Source organism: Pan troglodytes, chromosome 2 (genome assembly GCF_028858775.2).
Source record: "Pan troglodytes isolate AG18354 chromosome 2, NHGRI_mPanTro3-v2.0_pri, whole genome shotgun sequence".
NCBI classification, from domain to species: domain Eukaryota; kingdom Metazoa; phylum Chordata; class Mammalia; order Primates; family Hominidae; genus Pan; species Pan troglodytes.
This window is the reverse complement of record NC_086015.1, coordinates 58358164-58372693: the sequence shown is the minus strand read 5'-3', so window position 1 is coordinate 58372693 and position 14530 is coordinate 58358164. Positions and strand designations below refer to the sequence as shown.

Sequence of the window (14530 nt, the reverse complement as noted above, 5' to 3'; positions counted from 1 at the left end):
CCCATGTATTCATGGCTGGCTAAAAGTCATAAGAGTCCGAATCTTTGCCCAGCCTAGAGTTTTTACTAAGGCAACTCTTGCATTAGTCAAATCAGGGCCACAACCTGGGTTAGGGTTAGCAGTCTTCGAGTGTCTGCAGAAACACCTGCTTGAGGTAGGAAGACTCCTGCTCATTGGCTGGAGTGGGGCTGTCTATGAGCAACTCCAACCGTGACCCTGGATGAGGAGTCTGCTTTCTGACATCCATCACGGGCTTTGCAGAGGTACTAGAGAAGTTCCTCTCTATAAATCCCATCAAACACACTCGCGAAATGCTCCAGAGTCACTGGGTGCAGTGAGGGGAGGCTCTCTAAGTATATTCCTAAGGATCTGATTTTCCTTCCCAAGTGACACACACACACACACACACACACATATCAATTAAAAAGCACACAAGAACAAAAAATCCACATTTACCCCTGATAGTACAAAGCCTTGCATGTTCATCTATTCAGGCTGCCAGTAAGCCTGGGATGTGCAATAAATGATATCCCAGCTGATTTTTAACAAAGATTCTGATTACTCGCAAGGGCTGTCATCTCTCCACTGAATGCAGTGTAAATGAAATGCCAATGAATTCCTAACTATCTTTTCATTTTCCCCCTCATAACCTAATTTAGAAAATGTAAATAATCTCACTCTGTTTGCAGGACCAGCTGCTCCTCACCTCCATATGGGAAACTGAGTAAAGACCAAAAAAGTACAACCAATGCCACCAACACATCGCTAGTTAAACAGACTAAATATGCATTCAAAATATTTCTGAAACCCTTTAATTTGTTGCTGGTAATTTATAAAATTATAGACAGTGGTCTTTTATCATTATTATTATTATTATTATGGCTTTCTTCTGTCATTTGGATCTCTTGATGGTAACACATCAGTAATTCACCCATCATAATTTCCTCCCACCCACAAACCTTTTAAGATTGCTTTTGCCTGGCCTGAGTATAAATTAAGAGGCATTGTTTTCTACCTGGCCTAGTGTAGAACAACAACAACAACATAATACTCTGAAAAATCAGAACTGGGACAAACATCTTGGTGCCACATTGCTGTGTCAGGTTCACTTGCTTGGAGCCGACAGTGGAGGATTCTGGAAAGTCCATGAACCCCACAGTTGCTTTGCAGTTGAGCTCTAATACTTTCTTTTCCCCTTTATCAGGAGTTCTCTGGCCAAAGGGAAGGGGTGTAGCCCATACGATCCATACCACCCTCACTTTAAGTTATCCTGACCCCAAGACAAAGGCCTGTAAGTCAATCCACAAACATTTACTGAGCACTTAACTATAGTTTGAAGCACCGTAGTAGGCACTGGGGCCAGAGTAAAGGCAAGTTGGGACAAGAAAAGAAATAGTACAGTTAAACAAGGGGAAAGAGTATTACCAGGCAATGTATGAAAATAAAAAGTAAAAATGAAGAAGAAATGGCTAATACACATGTAAAAAGATGGTCAACTTAACTACACAGTACCTTTCAGAGAAGTCAATCAAAGTGACCCTGGTGGTCAGTCTGGGTGCTCAGACAATGAGCCATCTGGGAACAAGGGCCCCTTCCCGGTGAGAGAGGCTGCACCAAGCTCAAATTCTCTTGCAACTACTGACTTTCTCTCACAGTAGTGGGGAGGCTGAAACACCCTGGGCACCACAGTCCCTAGATACTGAGCCGCCGATGCTCCCAGCTGTTTCCTCCAAACAGCTGGCACCCCAAAGTCAGGAAGCTTAGTGCTAGTTAGCCTGTCCCTCCTCCTCAGGACTGTTCCCATGATACACTCCAGAAAGGGAGGAGAAGGGGAGGGCCCCTCCAAGCATGTCCAGCAGAGTGCCTACACCCACATTCCTCTCTGTGGGAGGATGGGGATCAGAACCTGGGCCATCTCTCTGTTTTGGCAAGCCCATGCTCTGTGTGACATGGTGTAATTTCCTCAAACCCTGGTGCAGGACAGATGAGGAGCCAGAGGGACCCACTGTGCCAAACGGTGAGTAATTAAAGAAAATAACTTGAGGCCAGGTGTGGTGGCTCATGCCTGTAATCCCAGTACTTTGGGAGGCCGAGGTGGGCGGATCACCTGAGGTCAGGAGTTCGAGACCAGCCCGGCCAACATGGTGAAATCCCATCTCTACTAAAAATACAAAAATTAGCCGGGCGTGGTGGCGGACACCTGTAATCCCAGCTACTCAGGAGGCTGAGGCAGGAGAGTCGCTTGAACCCGGGAGGCAGAGGTGGCAGTGAGCCAAGATCGGGCCATTGCACTCCAGCCTGGGCAACAAGAGTGAAACTGCATCTCAAAACCAAAAAAACAAACAAATGAAACAAAACAAAAAACCATGAGATACTATAGTTGGCCAAAAGGCTAATAATAGTCAAATACTAGAGAGGATAATGCGGAAATAGTTCCCCTCCAACCACACAGGTGGGAACATAGGCAGGCATAGCATTGTCTGTAGAACAATCTGGCAAGATACACCCAAAGCCTTAATTTCAATTCTAGGAATACATCCTAATAAATACATCAAATAAATGGACAAAAGTTTCTTCGCAAGAGAGTTTATCATATTATTGCTTATAACAGTGAAACACTACAGATGCCATCAATGTTCACTAAGAGAGAGCTGCTTGATTGGAACCTCCAGAAAGCAGTCATGAAAAATAATAGAAATCTATATTCATTGACATGTCCACAACATGTAATCTTTTAAAAAGCTTGTTACAAGAAGGAATAATCCCATGTTTTAGAAGTTTATATACACCCACACATATCTATATACTCATGCACAAACAGAAAAAAAAAAAACCTGTAAGGACAGAAACTAAGATGCTGAAAAACGAAAGGTATTGAGAGACATTAAGTACCGTTTGATACTTACTTCTTCATGCTGTGATCTTTCCTTTCCCCTTTTTCATTTTCTGCACATTCTTTTTTCTTTCACGATGAATATGTATGACTTTTATAACCAGTAAAAACAAAAAGCATTAAAAAACACATGGGTGCTTCTACAGCAGACATAGAAAACACAAAACTAAGACTTCCATAAAGCTTTGCAAATGGAAAGCGTTTAGTCCAATTATTTGGGAAAGAGATAAATAACCATGAAGTTGAGGAGGGTTTGATGCAATGGTTCTACCCACAAAGAAGAATGCTTTCTACAGGCCAACACCCCCAGAATAAGCATGAAAGTTAGGATACAGTCCACCAAGTCAAGCCAACTTCAATGATGTGAGGCTGATGGAAAACTGAGAGCTTGAGGAGAGAAGACATGAAATTGCACATACAAGTCATCCAGTGGTTCCCCTTCCTTCCCTTTAGTGGTAAGCATATACCCCCAAGGGGGTGGACAAGTTGTCCCCTCTCAACGTGGGAGGGACAGCAGTCTTCTGGGCCTAGCTGTGAGGCTCAGGTTGGCTCAAACTGAAGTATGTTAGCGGAAACCCTGGGCCCATTTGGGGTGAAACCCACAAGGACCATGCAGTTCCATGTGGTTTTGTTCTCAGCCATTAACCAAAGATGGTTCACTGACCTCATCAAAACTGATGAATACAGATTGTTGCTCTTTTTTTAAGATTCTTCTGGTTTGAGGTTTTTGCTCTAAATTTCCTTACATATATACGTATGATTTTGCAAGCAACCCAGTTTACCAAAAAAAGGGGACAAATAGACCACAAGATACATCAACATAAAAAATTAATAGTCTCCTCCCTCTATCTGTGACTCAAAACAGAAAACATTATTTCTTTCTGAAACAAATGTACTGCTCTTTCAAAGTACAAGCTTTGAAATTCTGAGAGAAGATCAGAAATGAAAACAAGACAGAAAACAAAAATATTTTAGATCTATACAGCCATATATACCTCCACTGCCTGAGAACTTAAAGTGATCCTGGCACTGTTAGGCTATATTCAGTTCCTAAAACCTCCACAACTCATTTTGGACTTAACATGTAAAGAAAATAATCAGTTCTGTCTTAAGAACCTTTCCTTAACTTACAAATGGATAAACGGAATCAATTATTTCATTTCCAATGTAATCCTTTTGAAAGTATGCCTCAAACACAATTTTCACAATGTCTATAGATCAGATGAGTTTTTAAACCAGAAGTATTCATATAGTCCCTATAGATATTAATTCCTTATACAGCTTATATTTTGGGGATGGAGTATGCTTTACTTGGGTGCATCCTGCTTTTCATGCCTCACTGTATATATTCCCATAAAAACACTGATGTATGTTATAGTCATACATATGTAGACAGGCACCAGTCAAAAAACATTCCAAGAAAGTTGCTTTAATAGTACCCTCTAGCTTTTTGGAAGATTGGCGTAAATCTCTTCTGCAGAGAGAAAAATCCATTTTTCTGAGAAGGTAAATGTTTATTAAATGCAAATACTGATATTCGTTTCCTAGGAAAAATGTCTTGCTGCATGTGGAATTTCTCGATAAAAAGCTTTCAAGTCCCAGGTTTCTCCAGATAAACCCCTATCGGTGAACTGATGCGTGAATGCACTGAAATTGAATTACTGTACAACAGCAATTACTTTCCACAGTACAGCTATAATGGGAATCAGTTCCATAATGAACAGCAGGTAACTATAGGAAGGGGGGAAAACTTAATATAAAATCTAGTCTCCTTTAGCTCTTCCCAACAAGCAAAGGTATTTATTTTTAAGCAAAACACTCTTTTCAAGGGCCTGATTTATCATTTTATCAATATAAATCAAAAAATAAGTGAAACAACATTAAGTTTATTTACAGGTGTGAGTTTCAGGGTGCTTTCAAAATTTATTAAATATCTTACCCAAGGTTTGAAAACAATTGGCTCATCACTGAGTAGGTCTAGCTACAACTTGTGTTTTATATCTCTTCACATTCCCCAAAAGAGTTCATTCTTTTAGATACATCTAATTAATTGTAATGTTTTGCTTGAAATGCTACCACAACAGATACTATCCTATAATCCCCCCAGTGCTCCTTCCCGCTCTGAAACCTGTTAAAGTTTGTGGAGGTCTGAAGTCTGCATAGGCTGACATTTAGGGTCCTCTGAATCAGTGTCTGGCCCTGAAACCAGGAACACCTGAGAAGACCAGAGGATGTTCTCAGCCCAGCTCAAATCAGTGTGATGAAGGCAGTGGCAGAGCTGTTCAGTGCAACCAAAGGCAAAATCCACTAGAAGGAATTCACCTTTAGAAAACCATCCTAGAGAATATTAGCATAAAATCATAAATTCACCAAAGTCTTTTTGTCATTTCCTGGTTTACCTGCTTTTCTCTTATGCTGCTCATCTCAGTTATATGTACCGCACCAAAATTACAGGATCATGACATCCCCTTGGCTGTGATGGAATTGGTCCTCAAAGTATATCCTTACAATCAGAGATGTCCGTGGTTACACAGTTACTTCCTACAGATTCTCTTCCCACTGCACATTTGGCTGTGCCTGCTCAGAGTTCCCTGGAGCCCCAGATAATGCTTGCAGTTGATTGATAGTTTGTGCTACTGCCCCTGAAGGGCTGGATTTTAAAGACAAAGGAAAGGCTGGGGGCAGCCTGTCCATATAACCAAGGTCATGCAATATAACCCTTCTGCCTTCTCCCTCCCCTCAAATCAGGGTACATTTCTCAACATCAGCAACTCAGGAGAAAGGGGAGTGGTGTCAAATTTGCCTTCCATCAATATCAAAGATGAGCTCTGACTTGTGACACAGACAAGCATTTCCAGGTGTCACTTAGGAATGGTCTGATGGGAATCCACAGTTGGCAGAGGACTGGTGCATATCCTTTCCTCTATGTCCAACATGTGAAATATCTCCCTTGAAATGTTAATGAACTAAAAGCAAATGGACTCCATTTCTTGTCCATTCGTAGGGACTTAAAACTTGACAAACTGCTTAGCAATATTAATTGAGGGCTTGGTAGCATAAATATGTCTGAACAATGAAGGTGAGAGATGGTGCCTTGGGCACAACTGCTATACACAAAAGCAAGCAGGAGCATGGCCATATCAAATAACCTATAGCAAGCCTCTGAGCGGGTGTGAAAAAATTACTTAAACCACCAATGGCATTAAAAAGAACTAGAAAATATTAGTTAAGAAATGCTACCATAATGATGGCACCATTATGTTAATGGAAATTACTGAAGCTAAGGTTATTTATAATTTGCTAGCCTGAAAAAAAAGTTACATATAGTCCATTACCAATGAGATGACAGGGGTTATGTAATGGGCAGGCCACTTTAGGTTTCACATTTACTTCAGACATCTGACGGGGAGAAAATAGGACTTTCTGTGATAGGATAATTGCATAGTGGAGAGTAATTCAAATAGGAGATGAGGATGATAAAATCACTCTGATTCAACTAATCACTGGGAAAAGTGATGGAGGAAAATGATGAAATCAAGCCAGAAGAGACAGAGAAAAAGATCAACATTGTTTAACAGGCAGGAGATGACAGGCTACATTAAAGGACGAGGTTATTGTAGTACTCCATGTTTTTCCCCCAGCACTAACTGAACCTAGTTTCACAGACTAAAGGTGTTGTTATTGTGGCTTCCTAAATTGCTACTGCCAGACTCATAAATATTTTATATACATCAGTGGAAATGTTAATAAATCAGGGTTGTTTGTGAACCAGGTTTCTCTTACACTGAGAAACTCCACGTCCCTGGAGTCACTACTGATTCACACTAGGAAAACACAAGGTAGGGCACCTGAACCTGGGCCCCAACTCCAACTGCTGGGGGAGGGAGAGGGGGGCTTGGAAATGGAAGATTCCTAGGTGTGGCGCATCAGAGTGATAGGGCCAAACCTAAAATCTGTTCTGTTCCTGACCTATCAGAAAATAGCGGGGTGGGGGCCCAGCACGGTGGCTCACGCCTGTAATCCCAGCACTTTGGGAGGCCAAGGCAGGCAGATCACGAGGTCAGGAGATCGAGACCATCCTGGCTAACACAGTGAAACCCCGTCTCTACTAAAAATACAAAAAATTAGCCAGGCGTGGTGGCGGGTGCCTGTAGTCCCAGCTACTGGGGAGGCTGAGGCAGGAGAAAGGCATGAACCCAGGAGGCAGAGCTTGCAGTGAGCTGAGATCGCGTCACTGCACTCCAGCCTGGGCAACACAGCAAGACTCTGTCTTAAAAAAAAAAAAAAAAGAAAAGAAAAGAAAAAGAAAAGAGGAGAGGAGAGAAAAGAGGGGGTAGGGTCACTGCCCAGTGGGTGGCATGGGAAAGGACCCCACCTTGTCTCACAGTGGTGCATTCCAGTGCAAGGCTACAAATAATGACTCCACTGCAAACCCATGGGCAAATTTGGACCTGAGGTCTTTGCTCTTCAAATGTTCACAAATCTCACAGGCAAACAGCAACTTTTCCTAATGGAGAATCAAGGTATCATTAAAATAGGAAAAGAGTCACACTCACTGCTTCCCTGGCCTCCAAAGGGACATCTCATTCCAAATGGCATATGTGTCCTGAGTGTTAACAAGAGAGCCACATGGCTCACAGTGAGGACAAGGCCCATCTCTACCGTCCCCAGACTAAACCCCTACGTGACATACAAACTCTCTTTAAAGACGGGCGTGGGGAAATCCACATAACACTGAACCAATTAACCAAGATGTTACAGGCTCGAGCATCAAGCGTAATTACAGAAGGCCTGTGCATTTATTTTAAAATATATAGAATACACATTGCAAGGAATCTGGCTGCCTTTATTCTGGGAATATTTCAATTTAAACAGAGCAACTTATTTTTTTCTTCTCAAAGGAACTACACCCACCATACCAAATCATCTTTTTTTTTTTTATCTTCACTAATTTAACGCAAAAAGGTTTTAAAATTAGGCAATACGAAGACGCTAAACCCAGTTCACGTTCCCTCGTGTCATCATCCAGGTGCTTCCTAAAGCTGCAAGACTACCTCCTATCAGATGTTCACAGATTAGAAGGCCCTTTAACCAGCTGTAACAGCAAACGTTTACTGAACATTTACTGTTTGCCAGACACTGAGCTAAATAAACACCTTACATAGATACAGAGGTACTGCAACCCCACCACCTAGGTGTAAAAATTAACTCTGCTGAGCCCTGCCCACGTGACCTGGGCAAATGACTTCACCCTGCCAAGCCTGTTTGGTCATTTCTAAGACAACAATAATGTGTCTCACTCCTAGTGTTGATGCAAGAATGAGATTGCATACATAAAGTGATTAGCACAGGGGCTGGTGCATCTGAACTCAATAAGTGTAAGCACGTATTTATTAAATCATTGACTTCTCTTAATGCCGCCAGGCTGGTAAGTGAGGAAAAAGAGATTCACAGGGGTTACTCAGCTTTGCTCACTGGTCTCCCACCTTGGGGCAGAACTGAGATTCGGGACAGTTCCACTACTTTCAGAGCCCATGTCTCACTGACCACGTGGGCCCACTGCCTCAAGGAGGTGAGGTCTAGGTTCTGGTGCTGGCTGGACCTCTGTGTCAAGGCAGCATGCTGCACGGCCCCCTCCCCCCGCCACTCCCAATGCTCCCCTAATTCCAGGCACCAGGGCTACTTTGTCAATTGTAGAAGCAGAACCTACAGATATTTATGTCCTTTTCTCCTCTAAAATTCTGTGATTCACAAAGAAATGCATGCTAAAATAATATGTCCCCCTCTCAAATTGACAATGCTGTTACTAGTTTTTTTTTTTTTTTTTTTTTTTTGCAAGGATTTCAGAAAATAAGCACTTGCACACCACTGCCACTGGAGCAGCTGTGAATTGGCACAACCTTATCTGGACAGAAATGCTTTCATATGCATAAAGAACCTTGAAGATTGCTTCTGAGCCTCTTAACTGTCTTCTGTGTTCTGGAATTCACATTAAGGAAATACACTCCAGGATACTGAAAGCAAGGAGGCAGTAAAGAATGTGGACTCTGGGGTCATTATGACTGGGGCTCTCTCTCACTCCTCATGTGACCTCGGAGAAGCTACTCAACTTCTTCCTCTCAGTCTCCTCTCTTGTAAAATGGGGATAATACTAACATCCACCATGGAGGTGTTACAAGGATAATACAAGTGAGTACATATACGGTCCTTAAAGGAACAGTTTACCTGTAGTAGGTGCTTGGTTGGTTGATCCATTATAAATATATAAGAAGATTCACTGCAGCATTATTTATGTCAAAACTTGCAAGTGAACGAGGTGTGGTGGTACATACCTGTAGCCCCAGCTACTCAGGAGACTGAGGTGGGAAGATCACTAGAGCCCAGGAGTTTGAGAACAGCCTGGGCAACACATATCTTAAAAACTTTTTTTTTTTTTTGAGCCAGAGTCTCACGCTGTCACCCAGGCTGTAGTGCAATGGTGCAATCTTGGCTCACTGCAACCTCCGCCTCCTGGGTTCAAGCAATTCTCCTGCCTCAGCCTCCCAAGTAGGTGGGATTACAGGCACCCACCAACACACCCGGCTAATTTTTATGTTTTTAGTAGAGACAGGGTTTCACCATGTTGGCCAGGCTGGTCACAAACTCCTGACCTCAGATGATCTGCCTGCCTCGGCCTCCCAAAGTGCTGGGATTACAGGCACGAGCCACCGCGCCCAGCCAATAAAAACTTTCAAATAACTCAGACATCCAAATATATAGGAACAGTTATATCAATTATGACACACTCATAGACTGAAATGTTATGCAACCATTTGAGAAAACCACAAAACACAGTGACACAAGAAAATGCTCAGACTAGAGCTTAGTTGAACCCTAGTGTACCTTTGAATGGTTTTTGGCCGTTACTGAATGCATCATACAGTTACAGGCCCACGTTGAATGGCTGTACAATTAGTGGCAGCTCTGCTGAAGGCATATATTTACCAGAATAAAACTGGCACAGGAACCCTCTATGAAAAGGGCAGTTTGTGCCCCTAGTGACTGCTTTTCCTGGCTAACCAGACTGTAAAAATAAAAGTATTTACGTAACAGATGAGTGAGTCAACTTTTATCTTTGAGAGATTGGTTCATCAATGCCATCCCCTGAAGCTGCCTTTGTGTCTTCAGGCGATACAGGGCACAAAACAGAGGCACTTACCCTGACGGCCTCAGACTTCTTGTGAAACATCTCTTCCATGTTCTTTGCCAGCTTCTTTACCAGTTGGAGGCCATCGATTTCTTCTATGGCAACGTCTTTCTCATACTCTTTGTATTTCTGTAAGAAGAGAGGGCAACATTCAAGACACACGACACCGTAAAACACCACAGCTGTGATTTCAGACCACATCTACCCACAAGGAATAAATAAAGATAAAATTACACCATGACTGCTTCTGGTGAATTTGTGGATATTAAACTGTGTTTCAAAATTATTAAGCCAACTAGGGAGAAGCATGAAACTGACTCTGGCTCTCCTGGGAGACTTAACCAGCACCCAGGAAAGGAATATATCTTAACCCAATTAAACTATCATCTGTCTATTTATAAGAGACTGATTTCACCCACAGTTGACTCAAATTCTCAATAAAGACAATTTTTCATTTAAAAGCCATCACATACCCTGGTAGTTTATCTGTTTAAATGTGCAGTTCTCAAAGTGATCCCAAAACTCCTATGGGTCCCTGAGACCCTTTCAGGGTCCATGAAGTCCTCATTTTTCTAACAGCATGTCTATGTGAAGCCAGATTTTCTTCAGCAACCAATCACAAGAGATTGAACACAGAAGCAGATAGGGGAATCCACCTATTTCCTCTTAAATCAAATATTAAAGAGATTTGCAAAATGAAAAACAGCTACTCCTCTAATTTTTTTATTCTGGAAAGTATTGTTATTTTCCATAAAATATATTATAATATATATGTTAACATGTAATGAGTTTTTTTATCCTTGTATTAATCACTTTTTGAATTTCTTGGTTTTAATTTCTAATATGGTAAATATCAATAGACACAAGTAACCCACATAAAGAGACGCTCTCAGGGAGTCCTCAGGACTCTGTAAGAGTGTAAAGGGTCCTGAGACCCAAAACACGGTTTAACTAAAGATTTAATTTTGTTCCTAGTGGAAGGAAATATTGTTTATTAATAGGAACCTTCCAAATGAAGTTTATAACACTTTTAATGTCAACATGAATCCATCACATTTATTTGGTTATCAAACAGCTGGAAAATTAAAGATGCTGGGTAAGATATATTTACTCTTATTTGTGGGGAAACTCTGAATCAGTTTACTAATTCCTCACCCCAAGCTCTTACCCAGGGAAATCAAGGGGCTCCACATCTCATCTCAGCTCTAGAGACCTTAAAAGTTAGTTGTGAAAAGGAAAATGTATTACACTTTAATGGCAGAATAATTTTTGAGATATAAATCTACATTTTCTCTCCATTCATTCCTCCCATCCTATACCTTCAAAATGTAAATTGGGAGGCTCAGTTTCTCCTTGACTCGAGGAAGGGTGTGGGTGTGTGTGTGTGTGTGTGTGTGTGCATGTGTGTCACAAAATGCTTCCCTTCCTTGTTCAAATGCTCAAATGTCCAAGTCTTTTGACGCAGTAATACTGGGTATCCTGAAATGAGATTACTGTTTGAGGACAAGGGGAGGAACTCTAAGGAAAGCAACGAAAGTAAAGAGAGAATTCCTCAGATCCTTAAACTAAAACAAAATCCTTAGAGCCTAGAGGTGAGGCTGGAGGCATCTGGCCATGTGTTCTAGGAGCAGCAAGATACCCCTCTCTTAGCCTGAGCAACATAGTGAGACCCAGTCTCTACAAATTTTTTTTTGTTTGTTTTTAATTAATCAGATATGGTGGCACATGTCTGCAGTCCCACTGCTTGGTGAGCTGAAGTGGAAGGATTGCTTGAGCCTGGGAGGTTGAGGCTGCAGTGAGCTATGATTATCCCACTGTACTCCAGCCTGGGTGACACAGTAAGGCCTTGTCTCAGGAAAAAAAAAAAAAAGATACTCCTCTTACCCTTACAGGCAGGTAGGAACCTAGACATGGACTCCCCAGCAACCCCGTATTCACTGGCATTGGGGAAGTGGGAAGAGGTCCTCAAAATGGATCTCTTCCTCTGACCTGAATATTAGACCCAAGAGCTTGGAGTTTCTCAGCATTAAGTTGACCCTGGAAAAATTAAGAAGTGGTATTTCTGGACCATGTGAGTCTAGACCAAGATTGACATCTGCTACACTGCTTATTAGATGTTTTGAACTGCTTTACATGGTCCTATAACTGATCATGAGTTGTAGTTTCATGTTTCCCCCCGCTCCCTGAAAACATCCATAAAAATCTTATGAGTTTCTCTTGCATCTCACCTGAAAAACCATTTATTCCTTCAATCTAGACTTTTCTCTCTCCCCACCAAAGCTGTCCTATTCTCCAACACAAGAAGGCTTCATGCTCCATCCCAGACCCCAAAACCGTCTGTGCTCTTCTCTCCTGGCATCATAGATTGTGTGGCCCTGGAAGCAAGGACAGGTCCTTGTGGTTGCTGCCACAGCCCACAGCAGACACAAAAGACTTCTCTGGATGGAGCCTATTGCAGAGTAATTGCAATTTTACAATGCAAGGAAGATGGAAGGAAGGATGCAGCTGCATTTTCCTATGGTTCTATAAGGCTGCTATGGTTTGAATGTGTCCCCCAAAGTTCATGTATTGGAAACTTAATCCCCAATACAGTAGTACTGGGAGATGAGGCCTAATAAGAGAAAATAAGGTTATGAAGGCTCCACCCTCATGAATGGATTAACGCTGTTATCACAGGAGTAGGTAAGTTATGGAGAAACTGCGTGTGTTATAAAAGCGAGTTTGGGGCCAGGTGCGGTGGTTCACACCTGTAATCCCAGCACTTTGGGAGGCCAAGGTGGGCAGATCACCTGAGGTCAGGAGTTCGAGACCAGCCTGGCCAACATGGTGAAACCCCATCTCTACTAAAAATACAAAAAATTAGTCAGTTATGGTGGTGGGCGCCTGTAATCCTAGCTACTCAGGAGACCGAGGCAGAAGAATCACTTCAACCTGGGAGGCGGATATTGCAGCGAGCCGCGATCGTGCCATTGCACTCCAGCCTGGGCAACAAGACCAAAACTCTGTCTCAAAAAAGAAAAAAAAAAGTGAGTTTGGCCCACTCTTGCTCTCAGGCTTGGCTCTCCTTGCCCTTCTACCACCTGCCATGGGATGATGAAGCAAGAAGGCCCTTGCCAGATTCGGGCCCCTTGACCTTGGACTTCCTAGCCTCCAGAACTGGAAGAAATAGAACTCTTCTCTTGTAAATTACCCAATCTATGATAATCTGTTACAGCAACACTCAACACAGTAAGGCAAAGAGTGACCCTCCCTACCCCTACCTTGGGAGGTTGACTGGATTGGCCTCGGAGGTGGGGCTCTGGCCAGCCCAAACCTGGCTCAAGCTAACAGCGTGCTCTGGTATGTGAATAAAACTTCAATGACCATCACTGAGACTATTCCTAAGTTCAAATGGAAGCCAATATCTTTGGAGCTAAAATTCCCAGGAGCTCTTTGCTGCCTGCCAGATGTGCTCCAAAAACCAACATTGAAACTCAGCTTATACCCAAGGCTGATTTACCACCAAAAATACAAAGTTCAAGACTGAGTAAAACAAACGAAACTAATGCAGTCTAATATTTATAGTCAGTGAAATGATGTCTAAATTCTGTAATTAAGGTAATCTAGAGGCTTAAGATAAAGAAAAATAAAATGGATTTCACAATTCATCTTTATCTGAAGTTTTTGGTTTTAAACCAGGCCCCAATATTCTGGCCATATCTGTTACCTGTATGTGTTTCTCTCCCAATAGACTTCTAGAAGGGAATCGATTTATTGAACTCTAACTTTCCACCAAGTTTTCAATGAGATCTTCCTATATCCTACTTTTTTCTTCTGAGTCTGCTCTGTGAACAGAAGCCCCTGGCTTTACGGCAGGTTGTCAGTCTCCCAGGACTACTGGTGCCTGTAACATCGCTAACTAATCTCAGCACAAAGCTCTTTGCCAAGCTGTGGATTCCAGATCTGGGATAAGCTGAGCAGTTTAATGGTTCCATTCCTCTCTAGCCTGAGTATCCACCCTTCAGACCACATACCCACAGGTGTTTCTTGCAAACGAGCCAAGAATATACTACTTTCTTATCATCCTGGGGAAGTATCTCATAAGCAAAAAGCACTCTGTCCTTCCAAGACATGTTAATGCCTGCTGGAATCACATCAGAATAATATAATGCCTTACTCTTTCCAGGAAATGTTTCACTTTGCTGGAAACAAAAGATTCTGAAGAACAAAGACCCAGTGATAGTCATTAATCAATCAAAAGCCCTTAGTAACTTAAAATGTTGACATACATCAAAATTACTGAAAAGGTAGCTACAGTAGAAAACCAAGCAATTTGACCTCCAGTAACTGGATAGAGTGAGCTATTCCAGTACAAAAGAATTTCACATAGCCATCCCAAACTGTGTCAAAGAATACAGGAAATAGTGTCACAACGTATGACAGACAGTAACTGTTTACTTTTTGTTTTAAAT

At 42.1% G+C, this 14530-nt stretch overlaps 1 protein-coding gene across 3 annotated transcripts in view; it reads right to left on the bottom strand.

Annotated features, from left to right (window-relative positions):
* Positions 1-14530, bottom strand: part of CACNA2D3 (calcium voltage-gated channel auxiliary subunit alpha2delta 3) — a 943155-nt gene that overhangs the window by 734991 nt on the left and 193634 nt on the right. For all 3 annotated transcript variants that reach the window (XR_008546971.2, XM_016941319.3, XM_016941320.4), the window contains exon 3: positions 10092-10208. Coding sequence is in view for 2 of the 3 variants with exons in the window: in XM_016941319.3 (XP_016796808.3) it covers positions 10092-10208 (117 nt within the window). In the remaining variant the exon portion in view is untranslated. The remainder of the gene's footprint in view (positions 1-10091; positions 10209-14530) is intronic.